The sequence below is a fragment of the Parasteatoda tepidariorum genome, chromosome 1 (assembly GCF_982258835.1).
Source record: "Parasteatoda tepidariorum strain Cologne lab strain chromosome 1, Ptep-v5.0, whole genome shotgun sequence".
Lineage (NCBI taxonomy): Eukaryota > Metazoa > Arthropoda > Arachnida > Araneae > Theridiidae > Parasteatoda > Parasteatoda tepidariorum.
Window position 1 is genome coordinate 112,082,817 of NC_141755.1, and position 22,195 is coordinate 112,105,011.

Below are 22,195 nucleotides of genomic sequence, written 5' to 3' on the forward strand. Positions count from 1 at the left end.
AGTGAGCACTTTTCGCGTTAATTTTGATAGCTGATCTAAATAAAAAAGAAAAAAAAAGAAGAAAAATGCTACTGAAAAAAAATGTATTAAATAATATTTTAATGACGTGACACCAGCAAAGATTTTTATGAATAATTTTTCATCAGCAGATAATTCAAAAACTTTTACTTTTATCAGAATATTTTGCAGCTAACTGGCAGTATTCTTTTTCGATCAGCTCATTTTCCAATATTCATTATCATTTTCTGTCAGTTGTAATTGGCGAATCGATTCAGCATAGCATTATTTATAATACCTATCATTTGAAATATTTTTCGACAACTTGTGAGTTGTAATATTTTTCTACAGAATTTAAGTATGTTTATATGATCGCATTTATTTTTAAAATTAGTCACTTAAACAGTGTTTACATTACGTAATATCTGGTTACCGCAATTCACCACCAGGTGGCTTCTCTATAATATACTCAAGTTTATTAACAACTAAAGGAATTAAATTTGCTATCATTAAAGAGAAATAATTTTTATGTGTAGAAATCATTAGAACTTACATGGATTTCATTTATTTATTATTTGAAAACGAACAATGTGATATTTAATTCAGCAAATTGTCGAAGATTGAATTTTTTTTTCAAAAAAAAAAAAAAAAAAAAGAGGTGTCGAAAAATTTAAAATAAAGAGTAATCATATAAAAGCAAAATTTAGAAAATCAATTTTGGTTAAATTATGATTTATTTTCTAAAATACATTATCAATATATTTGAGTTTAATGTATGACGTATATACTAATGAAAATGTTCGAAATACTTACAATACATTTCTCAGAAATGAAGTCTAATATGTGTTCGCTATAACGATTTTCTATTACAGTAGAGCGCCGATTATCCGAACTGTTCGGGACCGAACATGGTTCGGATAATGAAAAGTTCGGATAATTGGAAAGTTGTTTAAAATCTAGTGTAAATGATTATTATTTATGCACTAACTTCCCTTCGTACCTTTTGTAGGCTTAGGACTGGCAGTAATATCTAAAGTAGCTCTGGCGTGTTTAAAATGTTTTTTTTTCAATTTTTAAATATTTTAAATAAATTTTTTTAATTTTTTTTTCATTTTGAATTATTTTTATCATACATATTTCAGTTTTTAATAATTTTTTTGTCAATTACTGATTTTACCACATTTTTTATTATTTTCCATTGTGAAAGAAATTCAGCAAGATTTCGTTTCAAAGAAGATGCGTTTTTTTTAGCAGTCATATATCCCTTATTCTTTTTAAATAAATCAACTGAACTGGATCAACATCATTTTTGACGTTCTAGCCAATTCATTGCAATATCTAATGAATTGCGTGCAGTTCCGATTTTTATTCAAAATTTCAGCAATAATTTCATCATTTTCATCCAAAAGATCTACTGGTTCAGAAACTTCAGTTTCGTTTGTTTTTCTTTTAAGAATTTTATTCCAAGACTTAAGATTCCAAGCACTGTAAACACTAATAATTAACCATGAGTGACAACTACCCATTCCCCAATTATAGAACTTCAGCACTTATCTATTCATAAACTCCTTCTGCATTCCAACCATTGTAGACTATCAAAATGAAGCTCGCATTCTTGGAAGATAATTTTCAGTTGTAAAGGGCTAAAGGGTTATGTAGGTTTAACTGTATCACGATACATGTATGTACGGCTACTACAAGAAAACTGCTAAAAAGGTTGTAAATTAAATATAGTCTTCAGATGTAGGGGATATTACTTATTCTTCCAAATTTAGAAAAATTGTCGATAGGTTAAAAAGTATTCTGAACTTTAAAAAAGAAATGAATTCAGACATAGTTCGGATAATAAGGGTTCGGATAATCGGCGCTCTACTGCATACTTAAAATTGAACATACTTCGCTATAACTGTTTTCAATATACTTGATTTTGTCAGAACTGTGTCGGAATGAAGATTAGATTATTCGTGTCTTGCCAGACCCTCTTTGAGATTTAGAATGAGCGCTTTAACTAATTATGAACGCTGGTGCCATCTATTAATCAAAATCTGACATTACATAAACGGGTTGGAAAACGAGCTCGGAAATAGCGAGATACGCTGTGAGGGAAAAAAAAAGTTGAATATATTAATGCTCACTTCAATGTAAACATGCGGCAATTTTTCCTTTTTAAAAAGTAAATTCAGTGGCTTACACATTTTTCATACTTAATTTAAGTCAATTATCAAATACTACAACTCTTGTATTTTAATATCTGCAGATAGCATAATCGCTGTACAGAATGATCCTATAAAATCAGTTGGAACTCAAAGGAATGTTCACTTTTTTCCTTGCCATTTGTACCAAAAATAATTTTTCACTTTTATTAAATAACACTTTTCAATGAAAAAAAGTCAGTAATTTTATAAGACGGCAAATAAAAAAAAATGAGAAAAAAAACAACAACTTTTTTTTTCTCTCGTTAAAATAGTCATACAATTTACATAAATCTAATAGCAAGTATAATTGCGATATTCTTTACTATTAAAAATCACTACTTCATGTCTAAGACTAAAATAAAATAGTGAATATGTTTACATTTTGAATAGAACAGGTTATAATTGTTTTTTATATTGCAGGTCCCGTGGTGGGTCTTTTGGGACACAAATTCGGTGTTCGGGCTGTTACTATTGCTGGTGGTTTGATAGGAGCTGTCGGTGGTACAGCTTGTGCTTACGCAAAAGATATGCTTTGGATTACGGTGTTCTGGGGAGCGATCTATGGTCAGTATTTCAGATTCTAGTGCTCTTCCTTTTCACAAAAGTTGTAATGTAACAAATGCTGTAAACTCATAAAAAAAATTCTACGTTTGATATTACTAATATACAGAGCGAAAAAAAAACGGACCACCTTTACCTTGAATTAGTTTTGATCTATTCATCGTATCTTCACGTTCTAGAATTCAATCTTAAGGTCTGGTTTCTTAGGACAAGCGCCTTATCTGGGCGTCAGCGGGACGTCAACGTCCCGCTGACGCCAACAAAATACTGGTTTGTTAGCTCAAGGCCTGGTTTCTTAGAACTAGCGCCTTATCTGGGCGTCAGCGGAAAGTTGACGTAGAGCTGACGCCAAAAAAATACTCTTTTGTTAGCTCAGCGTGAGCAGTCGGTCCTACGCAGACATTATCTCTCATTGCGCATGCGTTAATAACGTAAACAAATATTTATTTTGAATTTGTATTGATTTTGTTATTGTCGACCAGTGTTTTAGAGAACAAATAATGACTTTGTCCAAGAAAAAACACATTATAGCTGAGCTAAATGAAGAGTGCTATGTTTAATGAAGAAGCTATGTTTAATGACAAAATCAAAATCTTGGCTGATTTCAACGTGCTGTTGGATGTTGTCAGCCATTGCTTCTGTGGTTAACGTCACGTTGTAATCCAACTGCAGTTGAGTTGGACGGCAATTGTAGTTCAAGATGTGCGTTCAATGACGTATACTATCAAACAGACAAATGGACCAATCAGAGGTTAGCGCTGATTTCCAGCTGACGGCGTCCTAGAAACCAGGCCTTTAATGGCTCATGGGGATGACCTCAAATATGACAATTAATAAATGCAGACGATATTGTACGTTAAGAATCCAGAAGAAACGCACTTTCTCTGAATAAACATAACTTTTTTTCAACGGATTCGGAATTCTGACCCCCATGATATAGGGGGTAACAGCAGTCAAGGGTTCCAATAGTTTGATCAGGAGAGCGCTCCAAAAATTGGATCCCTTAATGTTAATTTTACTTATTGCGTATTTCTCCATATCTCGAGAAATTTAAAAGCGAATTGGAAATTTTTTATTCGAAGATTCGTTTATCCAAAGATACTTCTATGCAAAAAATCACTTTTAATAAATATTCATTATTTAATTTAGTATTTGTCAAAAAAAATTGTAAGGTGTATAATTTTTTGCACCGTTTTAAAGAATGTACATGGCAAAATACAAAATTTGAATAAAATTGGTCAAGCAGTTCCTGAGAAATCAAAGTTTTTGAAACTCGATTTCTCAGGAACTCTCCGACCGATTTCACTGAAATTTCGTAATACTAAAAAATTTTGAAATATCTGACTTTTCTTGAAATTCAATTTCTCAGAGACTTTTCAACAGATTTTGCCATGCAAATTTTGTATTTTGCCATGTAAAATTATATTCTTTAAAATGATGCAAAAATTTGTATATTTAACAATTCAGAATTTTTTCGACCACTAATAAACAAAATAATTAGATATAATAAATATTTACTAAAAGTTATTTTTTTTTTTGCATGGAATTCTCTTTGGATAAATGATTTTTATATTCGAAATATTTTCAATTCACTTAAAAAGTTCTGGAGATATGACAGCAAAAGGTAACATTTAGGGGTTCAAACTTTGGAGCGGTCTCCTGACCACACTATTTGAATAATATATTTCCCAGATTGCGGTATTTTGGATGTTAGAAATACAAATCAGTCGAAATAAGGTATGTTTATTCAACGTTTCTGAGTTTGATTTCGTAACTTACAATATCGTCTGTACGTATTAATTAGCATATATCTGAGGTCACCGACTCGAGCTATTAAGATTAAATCCTAGAGCGTGAATATCCCATCATTAGCATCAAAAATAATTCTGGGTTATATGATACGCTATTTTTTTGTTGAGCACTGTGCACATGTAGATTTAGAACACTGCATGGTATTGGGCATGAGATAAATGCAGCATCAGGCAATGCAATTAAAAAGAAAGCTATTTTATACTGGGCAGACAAAGACACAATAACGACGAACTGAATCGTTGATAGTTTCATATAAAGCAATGGCTTCCGCTCTAACCTATGAGAAATTTCCATTTTTTTAAATCGGCTTCTCAATTTGTTTACATCAATTGTACTCATTTAGCTATTCTTTAGCATTTCTTAGTTAAAGAAGCGTCATTCTTTTTTTCGTGCCGCTTTCGATTTTGATAGGCTGTCGCCGATCACATGGGTAAACAGTCGCCATTTTGTTGAATAGTTTGAACGATAAAGTATCTTTGTTCTATTATTTCTATTTTCGCTTTTCTTTTTACTTAGTTTAAAACTTCCGAATTAGTAATGACCGGGTTTTTCACACGTGGGTGTTCTAATAAGTCAAAATCAGGCCTTAAATTATATTGCTTACACGTTGGAGATCGCAATGAAGAACGATGGAAAGTATGGCTGCACAGAATTAGCAACTACGATAAATGTTATATTAAGAAAATGCTAAAAAAAAAGAACTGTCGCGTTAGACTTAAAATTGCTCCTTATTTTATTTGCTTGTGTGGAATTTGTCCTTTCTAGTTTCAAAGAAATGTCTATACTGAAAATGTTTGAATTTTATTGAATTATTTTAATTAATGGAAAAATTATGTGTACTTTTCAATGAACTATAAAATTATGGCAAGTATTTTCCCTTTTAAAGATAGGTTATTAACATTATTACTCATTAATAAAACATAAAATTATTGAACAATCAAATTGAACGCAATTTAAATACCTTTGTACTCATTCAGTAAAATATATATTTATTTTCTCTTTTTACATATCTCGCAGTTTGATTGTTTTACTGTATCCAATTGATAAATTAAAAAAAAATTAAATACCAAGAATTATTTATTAAAATAAAATATTTAACATACAATATTATAAATACTCAATCATATAATCTATAAACAACAATCATGAATCTCTATAAATTAAAGAGCTTTAACTATTATTCAACTATTATTCCTGTTGTCATTCGATTGCTAATAACAATACATGAGTGACCACTACCGTAAACTTAATACAGCTCTCCCGATCCACACTCAAAAGTACGGTGATCTTAATACAGTTCTCCCGGCTTCTCACAAAACAGCAATGAATATACCTGTGGTATCCGTGTATCAAATTCTGTCACAGATTAAAATTCTGGTATGGGAGCACTGCAGTGTGACCACAAAAAATGCAATTCTAAATCACTAGTATACATATATGGCAACGTTACTTTTAAAAAGTAACGAGTAAAAGTACAAGTATTTTTAAAAAAAGTAACGAGTAAAAAGTAAAAAGTTCTTATTTTAAAAAGTAACGAGTAAAAAGTACAAGTAAAAGTACAAGTACTGAACAAAAAAAGTAACGACTTAAAAGTACATTTCTAGGAAATCGAAAATTCAAAGTAGCCTAAACTTTTATTGAATAATATTCTTATGTTCTTTAATGTTTTTGCGAAATTGTTGTTATTTATTTAATTATTTTTAATTTTGAAAGTTATGGATAATAATTTATTTTTAAATTCGGAAGAATATTATAATATAAATTTATAATATAATCGTATAATATAATTTTAAAATCAAATATAATTTTAATATCAAACTTTTTATGGATTTGCACGAAAAAGAAATTTTATCTATTGATTTTAATTTCTAGTTTATTATTTTTATTTATTTAAATTACCATTGATTTAAAATTGTTTTACTCTTTAGAAACGCGTTTTAAAAGCACAAACGTAAACAAAGCAAACACTTCTGTTAGCTTTGTGATCTTTGAGCTAGTAAAAAATAATTGAATGTGCAGTATAAGTTGAAACAGAAGGTATTTAAACACGAAGTTAGCTGTGAATGCATATATATTGCACATTAATTTTATAAATTAAAAAAAAACATAAATATTACTTTTAAAAAATTTTTTTAGAAAGCTTACCGAGTTTTAGAAAAAAGTAACGATTTCATTCGATATTTTCGTTACAAATACTTGTACTTTTTCCCTAAAAAAGTAACGAAAGTACAAGTAAAAGTACTAAATTTAAAAAGTAACGAAGTACAAGTAAAAGTACGTACTTTTTACTTGTACCGGCGGTACAAGTAACGAAAGTAAAAGTACTGCCATATATGCTAGTATATAAGACAACTATGTACCCTTTTACAGAGGACATTGTAGTTAATTTCTCTCCTCACAATATAATGAACTCTCTCACAACAAGGATGGAAATAATTCTTCTGCCTATTATACTGAAATATCCCAAACGCTTAATAATGGTGGTTTCTGTCATTTAATGGTTGTCGGGCAGATTTTAAATTGTTACTAAAATTCAATGTATAGAATTTTGAAATTTGGTTAAATTAGACTATATATAATATAAATTAAATGATAAGATAAATTGGACTGTATAATATATAAATATGGAATATTTATTATATCAGACATTATATTAGTATATTATAATAATTAGCATTTTAAAATGACTTTGCACCAGCATTGACTGTTTTGTATAGTTAAAAAATTTAATTGAACTTCAAAATGTCATGTTCCTGGCATGTCCCAAACAATGTTTCCAATAATAACAAACTTCAAAACTTCCCATAAATTTTTCAATACATACTTTTTTTTTTTTACCTCAACCAGTGTAAGCATTTCTAGAATAAGCGCAGAGGGTATTATTTACAAAAACTTCGTTTAAAATAATTTTTTTCTGTCAATAATTTGTCTGTCCCAAGAAAATCTGCCATTTTCCTGGCTACTTTTATTTAGTGGTTTATAACCAAAATAGATAGAGCCAGCAATCAATATCTTATGTTAATAGATTGATTAGATACCCTCCTATATGAACATGTCTTGTTGGATGAATAAAGAACCAATTTTCTGGTTCAAAATCAATTTCAAAAATCTTTTCAAGATGAGTAGGTTTTTGTGTTGTAATTTTCCTGGCTTCTTGAAATCATTAATAACATAAACTACATAGATCTATCTGAGTTATTTTAAGAAATACTGTTGTTTTCTGCAGAATGTAAACGCCTTAAGCCAGCGTTTCTCAACCTTTCAGAATATTCGCGGCCCAGTTTTCAATCATAATTTTCATCGCGCCCCCCACTTACAGTAAAATGTATACAACAATAATGTATATTGAGTATTCTGAATTCTGTCTTTAAATTATTTCTAACTGCCAAAATAAAAGTAAAGTAAAAGCCAGCAGCAATTGAGATTGTAGAAACTGTGTTTGGAGTTAATTTTTCAAAACAATTGCAGTCCATACCTCTTTCAAATGATACTGTTGCTTGTAGAATTGGTGATACTGTTTCTTGTCGAATTGGTGATACAGCTGAAAATGTAGTGCCAGCTTTACGTGACAAAATGTTTTTAATACAGTTTGATGAAGCAACAGATATTAATAAAGATGTTCATTTAATTGCCTATGTTTGATTTTGTGATAATATGTCAGTAGTAGAACTACTTTTCTGCAAATCAATAGAATTCAAAACAACAGCGCTAGCATTATTTGCTATTTTAAATGATGTTATGAATGAGGCAAACATAAGAACGCAAAAATTGCATCGGAATATGCACCGATGGTGATCGTCCAATATCCCGAAGGTTCGAAAGTATACAAGCACTTGTATAACAAAAATCGCCTCAATGAGTCTGGACACATAGCATGATCCACAGAGAAGCTTTGGCTTCGAAAGAAATGCGTCCTGGTTTAAATATTGTGTTGTTGTAACCGCTGCAAATTATATAAAAATGAGATCGAGAATCCTTTCCGCTCTTTGTAATGACATGGGTTCAGTACATTCAGAGTTATTATTTAAATGCGAGGCAAGATGTTTATCGCGTGAGAAATTTTTGCAACGCGTTTATGAATTAAGAGAAGAAATCCCCATTTTCTTAGAAAAAGATAACAGACCGGAAGCCGAGAATTTTCACTATTGTTTATTCGTGATGAAATTGAGCTACTTGGTCGTCATATTCGAGAAATTACATAACTTGAATCTTCAACTCCAAGTAGCAAATACACATATGTTGGATACGAGTGATAACGTTATTGCTTTTTGTAGAAAATTGGAATTGGGTATAATATGAAAAAAACAAAACTACGTCCACTTCGAAAATTTTACTAGGAATAACATTTACCATTTAGTTTAATTAATAAGCTGAGTTTTAAATATGTTTACTAAATTCGTAAACTTAGATAAAACAACAAAATAAATTATTTCAAAAGGAACTAGACTAATACAATTCCAACCTGCCGAGTAGCGACTTATAACAACACACTTCATTTAATGTTTACTTGTTGCTAGAAATCAGGTTCGCAGAAAATGCTGTTTACTAGTTAAATTTAGTAGGAATAACACGACCTGTGACGTAGGCTATAGTATACCCAATTGTGGAGCAGAAATTTAAAGCAAGAAAACTTAACAATGTTTGCAAATGTGAATAATTGTACTAAAATTTATAAGGCTGAAGAAAAACGCGTAAACGTTATTTTTGTAACCACTGAAAATCATTTAGCCATGCTGGCAAAGAATTTCAAAAAGTATTTTCCTGCTGACGACAAACTGATAGCAAGTTACGAATGGGTTAGGAATCCATTTCATAAGACTCCCGAAGGACTCTCAATTGATGAGGAAGAAAAATTCATAGACTTCACGACAAGTGGCGAAACCAAAATACAATTTAGTAATAAATCACTATTTGAATTTTGGGCAGGAGGATGATTTTTCTGCACTGAAAACAAAGGCATTTCGCATTCTAATACCATTTTCAGTATCCTACCTTTGTGAAACTGGAATTTCTGCTGTGGCTTCTTTGAAGACAAAATATAGATCACGGCTAAATATAGAAACAGAACTGAGAGTGGCTATTTCTAATATTAAGTCTTACCTTATAAAACTTTGCTCTGCAAGAGAGGCCCAAAGAAGTCACTAAAAATTATTAGCATATTATTTCTCAAAAAGGAATGATTGAATTGAGTGCCAATTGATTTATTTCATTTTAAGCAAATGTGGAACTAAGGTATTTTTTAAATTTTCATAATATTTTGACGTTCTCTGCACTTTGGTGGAGTTTGCGATATTTCGTTTCAAGTTTTTTGTTTTGTTTACATTTTAAAGTAATTTTTCAGGTATTTTTTATTTTTGTGGTAGTTACGTGTGTTTTTGTGGTCGATTCTGGTATTTTCTTGTAAATTTGGGTATTTTTATACTAGTTATGGGTTAGGTTAGTTAACTCTAGTATGGTTATTTAACTCTTACTTGTTAGTTAATCCTTTTGAAAAAATTAACTCAGTAATTCTTGATTAATTCTAATGAGCTGACTCAAAAGATTCGCTAGTGACGTCACACAAGAGCTATCAATGTAAAATCAATAAACAAATTATACACTCTAAAAACATATATCTTTTTTAAAGTCGGGTGACTTGTTCCTACCAGCAAAAGACACTTAAAGTGCCTTTTTGCCAGTCCAAGTGTTTTTTCTAAAGATAATTTGAGTAAGTGAAAAAGTGATTTCGAAATATGGCTCACCTTTGGAACCTGTAGAAAACCTTAGGCGCAGAAGCTACAATTTTGAAATTGTACTATAAAATAAATGAAATTTTATTTTACAATTAAAAGTATACGTGGTATATATTAGATATAGGTGTAAGATGTTACAGAAAAAAATTCAGCCACACAGACACTTAATCAGAAAATTAGAAAAAATCCTCAAAGCCAAGCCGCCCTTGGCTCCCCACATAAAGTTTTGATTTAATGAGTTGTTTCCTTTTAATAAGTTATTAAATACGTCGAAATGTATTTTGTTTGCTATGTGTATGTGCGTTTTCCTTTCATCCAGTTAACAAATTTTTTAAAATAATATTTTCTCTTGAATATTCTCGCGCCACCCCTCTAGTGTGCTCGCGCCCCCCTAGGGGGACGCTCCCCACTGGTTGAGAATCACTGTCTTAGGCCAAATATTAAATTAAAGTAAAGTTATATGCTATAAAAAGGCGAATTTGTCATTATCCTGGCTGTCATTTTCCTGACTTATGAATTCCAGGACATTGAAGTGTTACCAAAATTTTTTTTCAACTGCTAATACTGTGAGGATGAAAAGCAAAGATTAACATAATACCAAGTTTATGTATGATTGTAATATGGTTGGATGTAATCAAAGTTATTTATTTATTTAATGAATTACACACAATTTTATTCTGTACATATCAGCAACAAAAAAAAATTTGATTCTTTCTACAATGGATAAAAAAAATTAATTTAAGCAATTTATGGTCCATCTAACATAAAGGATTAAGTTGAGTTACTTACTATTAACTTAAAATGACTGTTTTTTAAACTTCTAAGCTTTCTGTCATTTTCCTGGCATTCAAGATTTGGTGAATTTCTATTTTATTTTTTTTCTCGAGTAAATGTCAATAAACTACGCTGCTGTCTGTAAGATATTAATAAATGTAACTAAAGAAGTATACAAAAAAAAATTTTAGATTATTTTGAAGACTTTAAATTTAAAGAAATTTTTTGCTCCGAATTGTCATGTTTAAAAACAATCACCCACATATTGCGCATAAGCTGCAAGTAAATAGAACTCATAAAATAAGTTCAAAATAAAGATAAAACAAAGGAAAATTACAGACATATGAAAAAAGGTGGAAAAAGAAAAATAATAATAAAATAAAAAAAACAACTGGGGGATAAAAATATAAATAATCCGATAAAAAGGATAAATTTTTTTAAGAAATCCGGAAAATAAAAGATATAATCTTTTCATCATCCCACACTATTATATCCGCAAAAAAGAATGCTTTCTAATATTGTATCAATATAGCCAAAGCAAAATACATCAATACAATAGTGTGAGGAGCACTCAAAAATTTTTTACAAAAATTTCAACAAAAAATAGAACACAATAAGTAAAAATAACACGTAGAAACGGAAAATAAAATATAAAGAAAAAACAGAATAAAACACAAAACATAATCTATAAAGCGAGTAGTGAATTCAAATGAACTTACATGAACGGGAAATTTTTCAAGAATGATTTAAAATATTTTCGTAACAAGATTGCCAGATTGCAAAATATGTAAACAAAAGAGCAAATTGAGCATAACTAGAGGAGTTTTGTTTTAAAGTGCGTTCTTACTGCATTACTGAAGTGCGTTTGATTTGTTAGTTACCTAGGATGGGCTCGAAAATGGATGTGCACAAGGTAATATTATACTGGATAATTTAAAGAAGTTGACTACAAACAATTTTCGAAAATAAATATTCATTTAAGAAAAAAATATAAAATAGAAAAGAGAAAGAAACACGAATTGCCTTTTTTGCACATAATTTTAGCCACGGATTTGCCCGAAATGGATTTGCTCATGGAAAAATTAAATCAATTAACAAAGAAATCCTTTTAGTAAATAATTTTAGCCACGGATTTGCCCGAGATGGATTTGCGCATGGAAAAATTATATAAATTAACAAAGGAATTTTTTAGTAAAGGAATTTTTTAATAAATAATTTTGACCACGGATTTGCCCGAAATGGATTTGCACATGGAAAAATTATACAAGTTAACAAAGAAATATTTTTAGTAAATAATTTTGGCCACGGATTTACTCGGAATGGATTTGCACATGGGACAATTTTATAAATTTGCAAAGAAAATTTTTAGTAAATATATCCACAATAATATACGATTAACTCAATGATTTTATATAGAATTTTATTACTTTAGTTGGGTATCCATTGTTTTTTATCAAGCTTTGAAAGAGTTTATCGATTTTTTTTTGGATAAATAAATATTACTACATATTCTTTTAATTCTATTCATTTCATTAAGAGTTGTATTTAAATAGATGCTCCTAGAAACATTAGAATTCCACGTAATTAGTTTATTTACAGTTACCTGTATATTAAAATTAAAATTATTTCTTTTATCGTATAAATCAACTGAGCAGATATTTTCTTCTTTTATAATACCCAAATCCAAAAAATTGAAATTAATATTATCATCATGATTACGAAGCAAGATTAATTCCTCGGGGTAAATATCATTTAATAAAATAGTATAATCTTGAAAATTAAAGATAATTAAGTCATCAATATATCTAAACACAAATTTAATACTAAGAGTATAATTTTTTTTCATAATAATGTAAAAATAAGTTAGCTAAGAGAGATGGATAATTAGATCCTTGTGGTATTCCATCAATTTGAAGAAAAATATCCCTTCCATTGTAAAAATAATTATTAAAAAGACAAAAACTAATCAGAATTTCCCAATAATCAAAATCGCAACAAAGGATATTTTTAAAATCTTAGTAATGATTCAGAAGGACATCTTTTAGTTTAGAAAGGGGAATGCTATTGAAAAGATCCTGGAAATCAAAAGTCGCAGTAGAATTAATTTTATTATGTTTAATGAATTCTAAAATCGGTTGATTATTAGTGAAGACAAGAGAAACCTTCTTTGGAAATATTGTTAATAATTTTATTTAAGTAGTTAGAGAAAATGGTGCCAGGTTTAGTTAGATCAGTATTAGATCCACATGTGATAGTTCTAAATTTTACAGGAATTTTATGAAATTTAGGACTGATAATTAAGTAAGGAAATTGTATATTGCTAATTTTAATTTTTAATCTCTCATATAAAGCTAAAAATTTTTTAATGACAATATTATTATTGAAATTACTAATTTCAAAATTTTTACTACTTTTTAATTCCGTATTTAAAAGTTCAACATAGAATTTTTTACAGAAGATTGCATAATTATTGTTAGCTTTGTTTATGGGAGTAATTACAAAATTTTTTTGAAGTTGCTTAATTGATTGAACAATATTAGAAAAATTTGTTGGATTGTTACTGTTATTTAAATTATCCTTATTATTTACTGTTATAAGAAAAGTTAATAATAAGATCGTAGAGCTTATATACATCATAATTCTTAAGGGAGAAAACAAAATCTTTAATTGGTTTAATATTATAATGTTTATTAAAATCTTTTTCCATATTAGAAAGAAAATTTGTATTTAATTTGTCACTATTAAGAGAGTTTCTATTATTTCTTGATCCCCGTTTACCTCGATTTGTACGCTTATCTTTAATATGTAAAAGTGAATAAGTTGAGGAGTTATTAAAGTTAATCTGTGTATGTTGGAAGGTATCGTTTAGCCCTTACGGCAAAATTGTTTTGTATAAAAGCATGTAGTAATTTTCTTTTTGTAGTCTTAAATTTAAATCTTCTACAATTTTTAAAATATTAATTTCGACACTGTTAAATTTATGTACTCTAAAATGATTCAATTCCAGGTTATTGATAGTTTTATTACTGTTTATATCAGAGCGGTGTTGATTAATTTGAATGTTAAGTGTGTTACTGGTTTGTCCAACATATTTCATATTACAAAAACCACAGGTTAACATATAAATAACACTAGTGAGCTGCGCCCCCTGCTCGCTAACGCTCGCCAACCCCCGAAAATTACTACGCAATCTTATATGGTTTGCTTCGCAAACAAAGCTCGCTTCTCTCGCTACTAACTTAGGTACATTGCAAATGCACAAAATTCTAAAAATTCGAAACAATCATTCAAATCCATATAACAACTTTTTTTTGAAAAAAAATTACATCTTTTGAGTAAATACTAAGTGATTAAAATAAATTTGAATTCAAATAAATGACATGTAATTCGTTAAATGTGCTATAGTATAAAATCTTAAAGCGTAACAGCACGACTAAGACTCATTTTTCAATGAATAACTAATAACAATAATAAAACAAATAAATTCCTGATATAAATCAAAAATCGTCAAATAAATTCGTAATATGTAAATTCGTAAAAAAAAGCGCTCTAGACAAAATACTAAAATAGAGATCTATCGACAAAGACTACTCACTTCTGCCTAGCTTAATAGTATGAGATTGCCGCAGCTGATAATGCTCTCTCTGGTTATTTCAGTTTCCGTTTTTAAAAGCGCTATATGTTGAGCCATCTCAACTAGATTTGGCATGTGACATTTTTAGCAGCAATCATTGGTCGATTTCCTAGCGTTGCCATTCGGGGGGTTGTAATGAGGCTTTTTTTTGTCGCCGTGTAAGAGAAATATATATATATAGATTTTTAATTTTATAAAAAGATTTGGAGCTATCGTTATAAATTTATGTTTTTAGTCAATATTAGGGCAAGTTTTGCATTTTTTATCACCACACGCTTTTTAGGACGGTAAAGTATCTGGAATAGAATGCAATTCAAAAAATCTTTTGCTTTCAGAGTAGCAGGATGTCGATTCGAAGTTCCCCTCTGATTTAAACTCTTCCTACCGGGTACAACATGATGAATAATTTAAATATTGAACACATTTCTTACCAGGTGCTAAATTGTTATAATTGTTTAAATCCATTAAAATAGGCTCACAGAGCAACATCCTAAAGACAGGAAATTAGAAAAAGGAAATCAAAACGAAAACAGAAGGAAAACGAACGAAAGTTGATAGTAGATAATATAAAGCGCTAAAGCTGCATTAAATATGATCACTAATTCACAGCAAAATAAATAAATAAAAAAAACACGAAGAAAATTAAGAAAAACAAAAAGTTTCATTTATCGTGCACAAGCTGCAAGTAAATAGAACTCATAAAATAAGTTCAAAATGAAGCTAAAACAAAGGAAAATTACAGACACATGAAAAAAGGGGAAAAAGAATAATAATAATAATAAATAAAAAAAAAACAGCTGGGGGATAAAAATAAAAAAAATCCGGAAAATAAAAGATATAATCTTTTCATCAGTCCACCGCAAAAAAGAGTGCTTTCTAATATTGTATCAGTATAGCCAAAGCAAAATATATCAATACAATAGTGTGAAGAGCACTCAAATACAATATTAGAAAGCACTCTTTTTTGCGGATATAATCGTGTGGGCTTATAAAAAGATTATATCTTTTATTTCCGGATTTTTAAAAAAAATTTATCCTCTTTTTTTCGGATTTTTTTAACTTTTATCTCCCAGTTGTTTGCTATTTTTTATTTTATCATTATTTTTTTTCTTTTTTCCCCTTTTTTTATGTGTCTGTAATTTTCCTTTGTTCTTTCATCATTTTGAACTTATATATATATATATATATATATATATATATATATCTGTGTGTGTGTGTAATTAATAGTACTATTAAAAATTACAAAGCAATTTTTAGCTGTAGAGCAGGAAAAAATGCAATAGAATTTTACAGTCTTTTGTTAAATCAAATTCTAAAAAACTTGTTCTTTCTTCTCAGGAATTGGCATCGCTTTCACGAGCACACTCGGCCAGATAATCTTGGATGAGTATTTCGAGAAATATCTTTCTTCTGCATCAGGATTGTCATTTGCGGGTGGCAGTTTAGGAACTTTCGTATTCTCCTTTGTGCTTCAGAAATCGATAGATCTGTATGGTCTGAGTAACACCTTCATCTTCATGGGTGTCATGACATTATTCGTGGTGCCTTTAGCCTTCACCCTTGTCAAACCTCCACCCTGGGTGACACAAGAAGAGGGACGAGGAGAAAGAAGTTTCATTAAAGGCAGATTCTTTGTTGTAGATTCATTTTGGCCTTCTTTGGGTCACCTTAAGAAGAAGAAGCCTGTGGAACAGACAGAAAGTTCCGTCGTTATTTCAGATAAACAATCTTCTGGGACGAAGAGCACACATAATACGACCATTGAGGTGGAATCAGAAAAGAGTGAAAATATCGTTGCCACTATGAGCATAGAAAAGACTGGCAGCCCAACGACATTCAACATTTTTTCTAAAAATGACACCTCAATGGCTGAAAAAGATTTTCAAAATGCGGCGGAAGAAGACACAAAAATAACGGTAGAGGGACAAAGATCAGATATTGAGTCAAAGGATGGTTCGAATGAAACTTTGTGTTCTAATGTGTCAGGAAGTAGCATCTACCACCAAGCTTCTGATGGTTCATTCTTAAGCGGTGAGAAAACTGGAGAAATAACTGCTGATGATACCCGATGCTCGTCAAATCAATCGTTCACTGACAGGGCATCGAGAGAAATGTTTGAAGCTGAAAAGTTTATCGAAGAAGACACCAGCTCGGCAGTTTCAAGACTTGAGCGCAAATTGGATGATGATGCTTCTCCCACCATTGAAAAGCAGCCATTTATAATTGAAAAGTATGTACTGAAAAAAGTAAAGCCACTCGAACCCGCTACAGTATTCACACCTCACAAAGATGGCGTTTTGAAGCAAACAGAGGCTATTCAGAATATGGATGAAAGTCAAGAAAAATGGGCCAAGGGGGTGACTCAGAAAAAGGAGGATATTGAAAAACTCCACCGAGAAGAGCAAAATTCTGAAGACGAGTTAACTTTCAGAAGTCGATCGCCGATGCCTTCACCTGAAGCCGTCAAAGAGTTTGCGGTGAAAAAGTTTCTTAAAAAGAAGATTGAATCTGCTGAATTTAATTCACCATTTGTCTCGTCTGAGGCATCTAACCCAAACTTCGAGGAGAATAAAGGGGCTAAACCAAAAATACCCTCGGCTAAAAGATCTCTTGGAGGAAACAAAAAGAAACATCGTAAGGGCAAGGGTTCACAGAAGTACACTCGGTCAATAACTCAAAATCCTTCTTTTGATGTCGAGTGTGGAGAACCTTTTACTCAACCAAAGCAGCAAACGAGGATATTGGACAGTGGATTGGCGGGCATTGAAGAGCCCCTCTCTAGAGAGGATGATAGAATCCGTAATGTATTAGAAACGAACGACGATGAGAATTTTCCTTCCTCCTCCAAAACCGATAGCCTGTTCTTTCCTTACGTCCAAAGCTTCGACATCAATTTCATACGTCGTCACATTCACGATGTTATTTTAGTGTTGAACATAAAATGCGTAGTTGCGTCTGATAGCGCATTAAAGCACGATTACGGAAGCATAATAGGATCCAAAGATAGGAAGTGCTTAAAAGAGATGGAAGAGTTGTTGGTTTCGATCGAGCGAGAGATCGGAAGTTTCGTTAGCGAGGACCGAAACACTTTTAGGAGGAAATCGAGCCTATACCCGCGCTTACGGGACATATTTAAAAAAAGCGACCGCTACATAGTGTCTCATTTTGAGGACGAAAGAAGAGAACATTTTGGAAAACTTGTTTGTGAACTGAGAGGGTTGTACGATTACGTGAAGGAGCCTCTTACTCTCAGTAGCCAGCAAATATCGTTGCAGCCAGAGGAGTCATCCTCATGCTGGCCACCTTTTATACATCAAGTCATTTTCAAATTATATCTCAATCCGGCATTTTTGATCATTTGTCTCTGCAGGGCTGTCCACCTCATGACTTTTATGGGAGTCCTCACTTTCATTGTGGATTTTGCAATGGACAGGGGTCTGAAAGAAAGTGATGCGAGATATTCGGTCACTATGATGTCCTTGGGTGATTTGCTGGGTCGACTGTGCACTGGTTGGATCACCGACACCAGGCTCATTAGCTTAGAGAAATATATGCTATTGGCCATGGGGCTAATTGGTGTCATTTCCGTGTGCTTTCCCTACCTGCCAGCCAATACTCTACTGCCCTTTATTTGCCTCTACAGTTTATTACAAGGATCAGTATTCATAAGGCATCCAGTGTTGGTCTCAAAATATACCAACTCTCAAGAACGCACTGTTGGAATGGGTTTCATGACATTGTTTTCTGGATTGCTCGGCTTTCTGATGCCTTTCTACATAGGTTGGTATTAAGTCTTTCTCCGAATTACTTTAGTGGCATTTTCTAATATTAACTTGTTCCAATTTACGCAAACCAGATTCTTTTTTCTAAAGAATCATCCTTCTTTTGTCAGTCATTTTAAAGCATGTCATTGGATATTAATGTCACTGATATCTAAGGCGTCCTAGAATTTATTAGATCCATAAAATATTTAGACTATTTTGCCGAGCGTGTGATAAATTGTTTTAGAAAAAAAAACATTTTTGACATAATTCAGATTATTTGGTAATTTTTTTCACCTTTTTTGGGATTATTTCGATCACAGTTGAATTTTTTACTGCACTAGAAATTCATTCAGTGACCTCAAATTCCCTCACCGAAAACAGAACACTAAAATATCTGGCAAAATAAAATAACTAAAAAAAGAATTAAGTATTTTCTGGATGTTTCAAAATGACAAGGTTCCCAACTGAGCATTTTAAGCGCGAATTCACTGGTTTTTCGATTTTTTTTGCCTTATTACCTAAACAATAAAACTTAATAACAATGTCTGACTCCCACTCTATCGAATAAGACTTTCTAGAAATATCTGAGGAGCAGTCATTAACACACTTGTTAAAACTTCTACAGAGTCATAGTTATGCTAATAGTATATCGGCGACGATTAGGATTCATTCATGTGAGGAACCGAAGATAATACTGAAGTGTACCACACGTTACACCACCGCAATTTAGGTTGAAAGGCAAATAGGGCTAGAAATCAGTTGGTATCTGCAACACGCTTCCCAATCGCTCTACCGTAAATGGTTGGAAGATAGGTACTTTGCTTACGTTTCACCCAATGGTCTATTCGCGACAGTCTGGAAAACATCCCGGAGGATGATCCGAAGACACGCCATCACCCTTTTGATCTTCTGCAAAGGGGATGGCACCCCTGCTTCGGTAGCCCATCGACCTGTGCGTGAAGTCGTACACTTCACGGTGAGACAGTTTAACGAGGACCGGTACCGCGCACCCTTGGTCCCTACGCAGGCTGATCAAAGTGGTCACCTACCAGCTTACTGACCGCAACCATTGATGCTTGACTTCATTGATCTGCTGGGAACCGTGTCTTAATCAGTCCACTGCGGGACTTATTTTTAAAGGTTGTCGTAAAAAATGGTTACGTTGTGTCTTTCTTTTTTTCCAGGTCATTACCGAGATGAGATAGGAACCTACAATCACATATTTTTCATCAATGGTGGAATATGCTTAGGAATAGGACTCTTATGGATGCTAGAATCGTGGCTAAAGAAATATGCTGTCTAGAAACTAAAAACAAAATTATTCTCAAAAGTCTTTTTTGGATTGAATTATTTCACGAAATGATATCTTATGGATGGTTGACCGAAGACTTCCGACTCATCTTTACGCTTGAAAAAAAGTGCACCATCCAATATTTTCATACCTGTCATGTTTGCAACTCTTTCGATTTTAATTTCAACGAAACAAACAAGACTCCACAAGCATACATGCCCTCTAAAGGCCTGGTTTCTTAGGACAGGACGCCGTCAGCTGGAAATCAGCGCTAACCTTTGATTGGTCCATTTGTGAGTTTGATAGTATACGTCATCGAACGCTCATCTTGAACTACAATTGCCGTCCAACTCAATTGCAGTTGGATTACAACGTGACGTTAACCGCAGAAGCAATGGCGGACAACATCCAACAGCACATTGAAATCAGCCAAGATTTTGATTTTGACATTAAACATAGCTTCTTCATTAAACATAGCACTCTTCATTTAGCTCAGCTATAATGTGTTTTTTCTTGGACAAAGTCATTATTTGTTCTCTAAAACACTAATCGACAATAACAAAATCAATACAAATTCAAAATAAATATTTGTTTACGTTATTAACGCATGCGCAATGAGAGATAATGTCTGCGTTGGACCGACTGCTCAAGCTGAGCTAACAAAAAAGTATTTTTTTGGCGTCAGCTCTACGTCAACTTTCTGCTGACGTCCAGATAAGGCGCTAGTTCTAAGAAACCAGGCCTTGAGCTAACAAATCAATATTTTGTTGGCGTCAGCGGGCCGTTGACGCCCAGATAAGGCGCTTGTCCTAAGAAACCAGACCTTAAGATGCAACCCAAAAAATAAGTAAAGGTGATATTTTACACAAGTATCGCCAAATAAGAGATAACATGGCAAACCTTTCACTTTATTTATTAATTTTCTGAAATTTGATTCAAGCTCACAAACAGTTAGAATTTATAAATTACAAAAAAAAAACCTCTTATGATTGGTAAAATGACGCTTAAATCTAAACATAAATCCCATTCACAAAACTTCGCAAACATAACAGCACCTTCCCGTTTTAGAAAGCTTGTTATTGTTTACATTCAGTCAACCATCCACAGAAGTTTAGTTTGTCTAAACTAAGAATTCCCCCATTCGTCTGAACCCGTGACGGAGACTATGGTAACAGTGTTAGTCCTAGAGTGAAGAGAAGCTACCCTCCCACAACTGGGCTATTCTTGTTTCCACAGCAGCCTCAGACTTTATGGGGGGAGTTCTTACCGTAGACAAACTGCAGACAGTGCACACGACACAAAAATCTAGTCTGAATAAACAACCTTTTTCTTATTGGAATGTGTGAAAAGTATGTTCATTAATAAATGTGAAAATTTTACAAACAAACTCATGGCAGAACCGCTTTAAATCAGTCATTTTACATAAATGATGCGAAGTTTTTCCCTTGGTTTTTACGGGAATTTTTATAAAACTTTCATCAGAACTTAAAATGACCACCTGACTATTTTAACTATTTATAAGTAGTAGTTATTTCGTTTTAATCTAAGCCATTAAGGTATTTATCCTCTCAGAAAGAATTGAGTACTCGCACTTCAAGAAGAAAAAGAGCAAATATACCCACACATATGTTCCATGATTTCAGTTCCAGCTGAACGTTTATTTTTGTTATAACCATCGTTGAACAGCCGACCTAATTTTTGGGTTTATGACTTCTATTGTTCAACTCTGTAGCCATCTAATTTTGAACCCAACCCATAAGACAAGGAAACTACTGGATCAGGTATTGGGAGAAATTTGCCTTCGTGGAGGAATTTTTGATGGAACTAACTCGCATTTGCGTTACATGAAGAGAAAGACCACGAGAACCTCCCACGGTTAGCTTGACGGCAAAGGGACTCTTAACCCATGATCCGTCTGCCACTAAGGATATTTCAAGTTAACACTGTGGTCGGTGTAAGTCGGATGTGGATTCGTATCGACCAGCCATCGCCGAGATTCGAACCTGGTTTACCTCATTAGAAGGCGAACACTCTATCCCCTAAGCCATCACCAGGGGCGGATTCAGAAATTTTTCTTCGGGGGGGGGGAACGCTTACTTGGCTTCATGCCGGTCTCAAGTTAGAAATATAATGTGACAGAATTGAAATCTTCGTGCAAGAATATAATATGTGCCACTTAAGAGAATTGATACTTGACGAGTTTGGCTTATGCTTTTCTCTTTACTTATTTCTATCGGGTTTATTCTTACACTGAAGATCAATTCAACTATAGTCAAACTCGGTTATAGCGAACTTTCAAGGGACCGAAATTTCGGTTCACTACAACCGGTAGTTTACTTTATCCGTACTGCGAACAGTTTCAACACATTCTTCCGAACTGCTTCCTTTTATGACACATTATTTAAATAAATGACCCATAAAACGAAATACAAAAA

The 22,195-nt window shown here is 32.1% G+C and overlaps 1 protein-coding gene across 4 annotated transcripts in view; it reads left to right on the top strand.

Annotated features, from left to right (window-relative positions):
- Positions 1–19,802, top strand: part of LOC107444814 (uncharacterized) — a 35,558-nt gene extending 15,756 nt beyond the window's left edge. For all 4 annotated transcript variants that reach the window (XM_087150426.1, XM_087150429.1, XM_087150427.1 and 1 more), the window contains exons 5-7: positions 2,613–2,756; positions 16,044–18,485; positions 19,654–19,802. In XM_087150426.1, coding sequence (XP_087006552.1) covers positions 2,613–2,756; positions 16,044–18,485; positions 19,654–19,772 — 2,705 coding nt within the window. In that variant the 3' untranslated portion in view covers positions 19,773–19,802. The remainder of the gene's footprint in view (positions 1–2,612; positions 2,757–16,043; positions 18,486–19,653) is intronic.
- Positions 19,803–22,195: the final 2,393 nt, after the last annotated feature.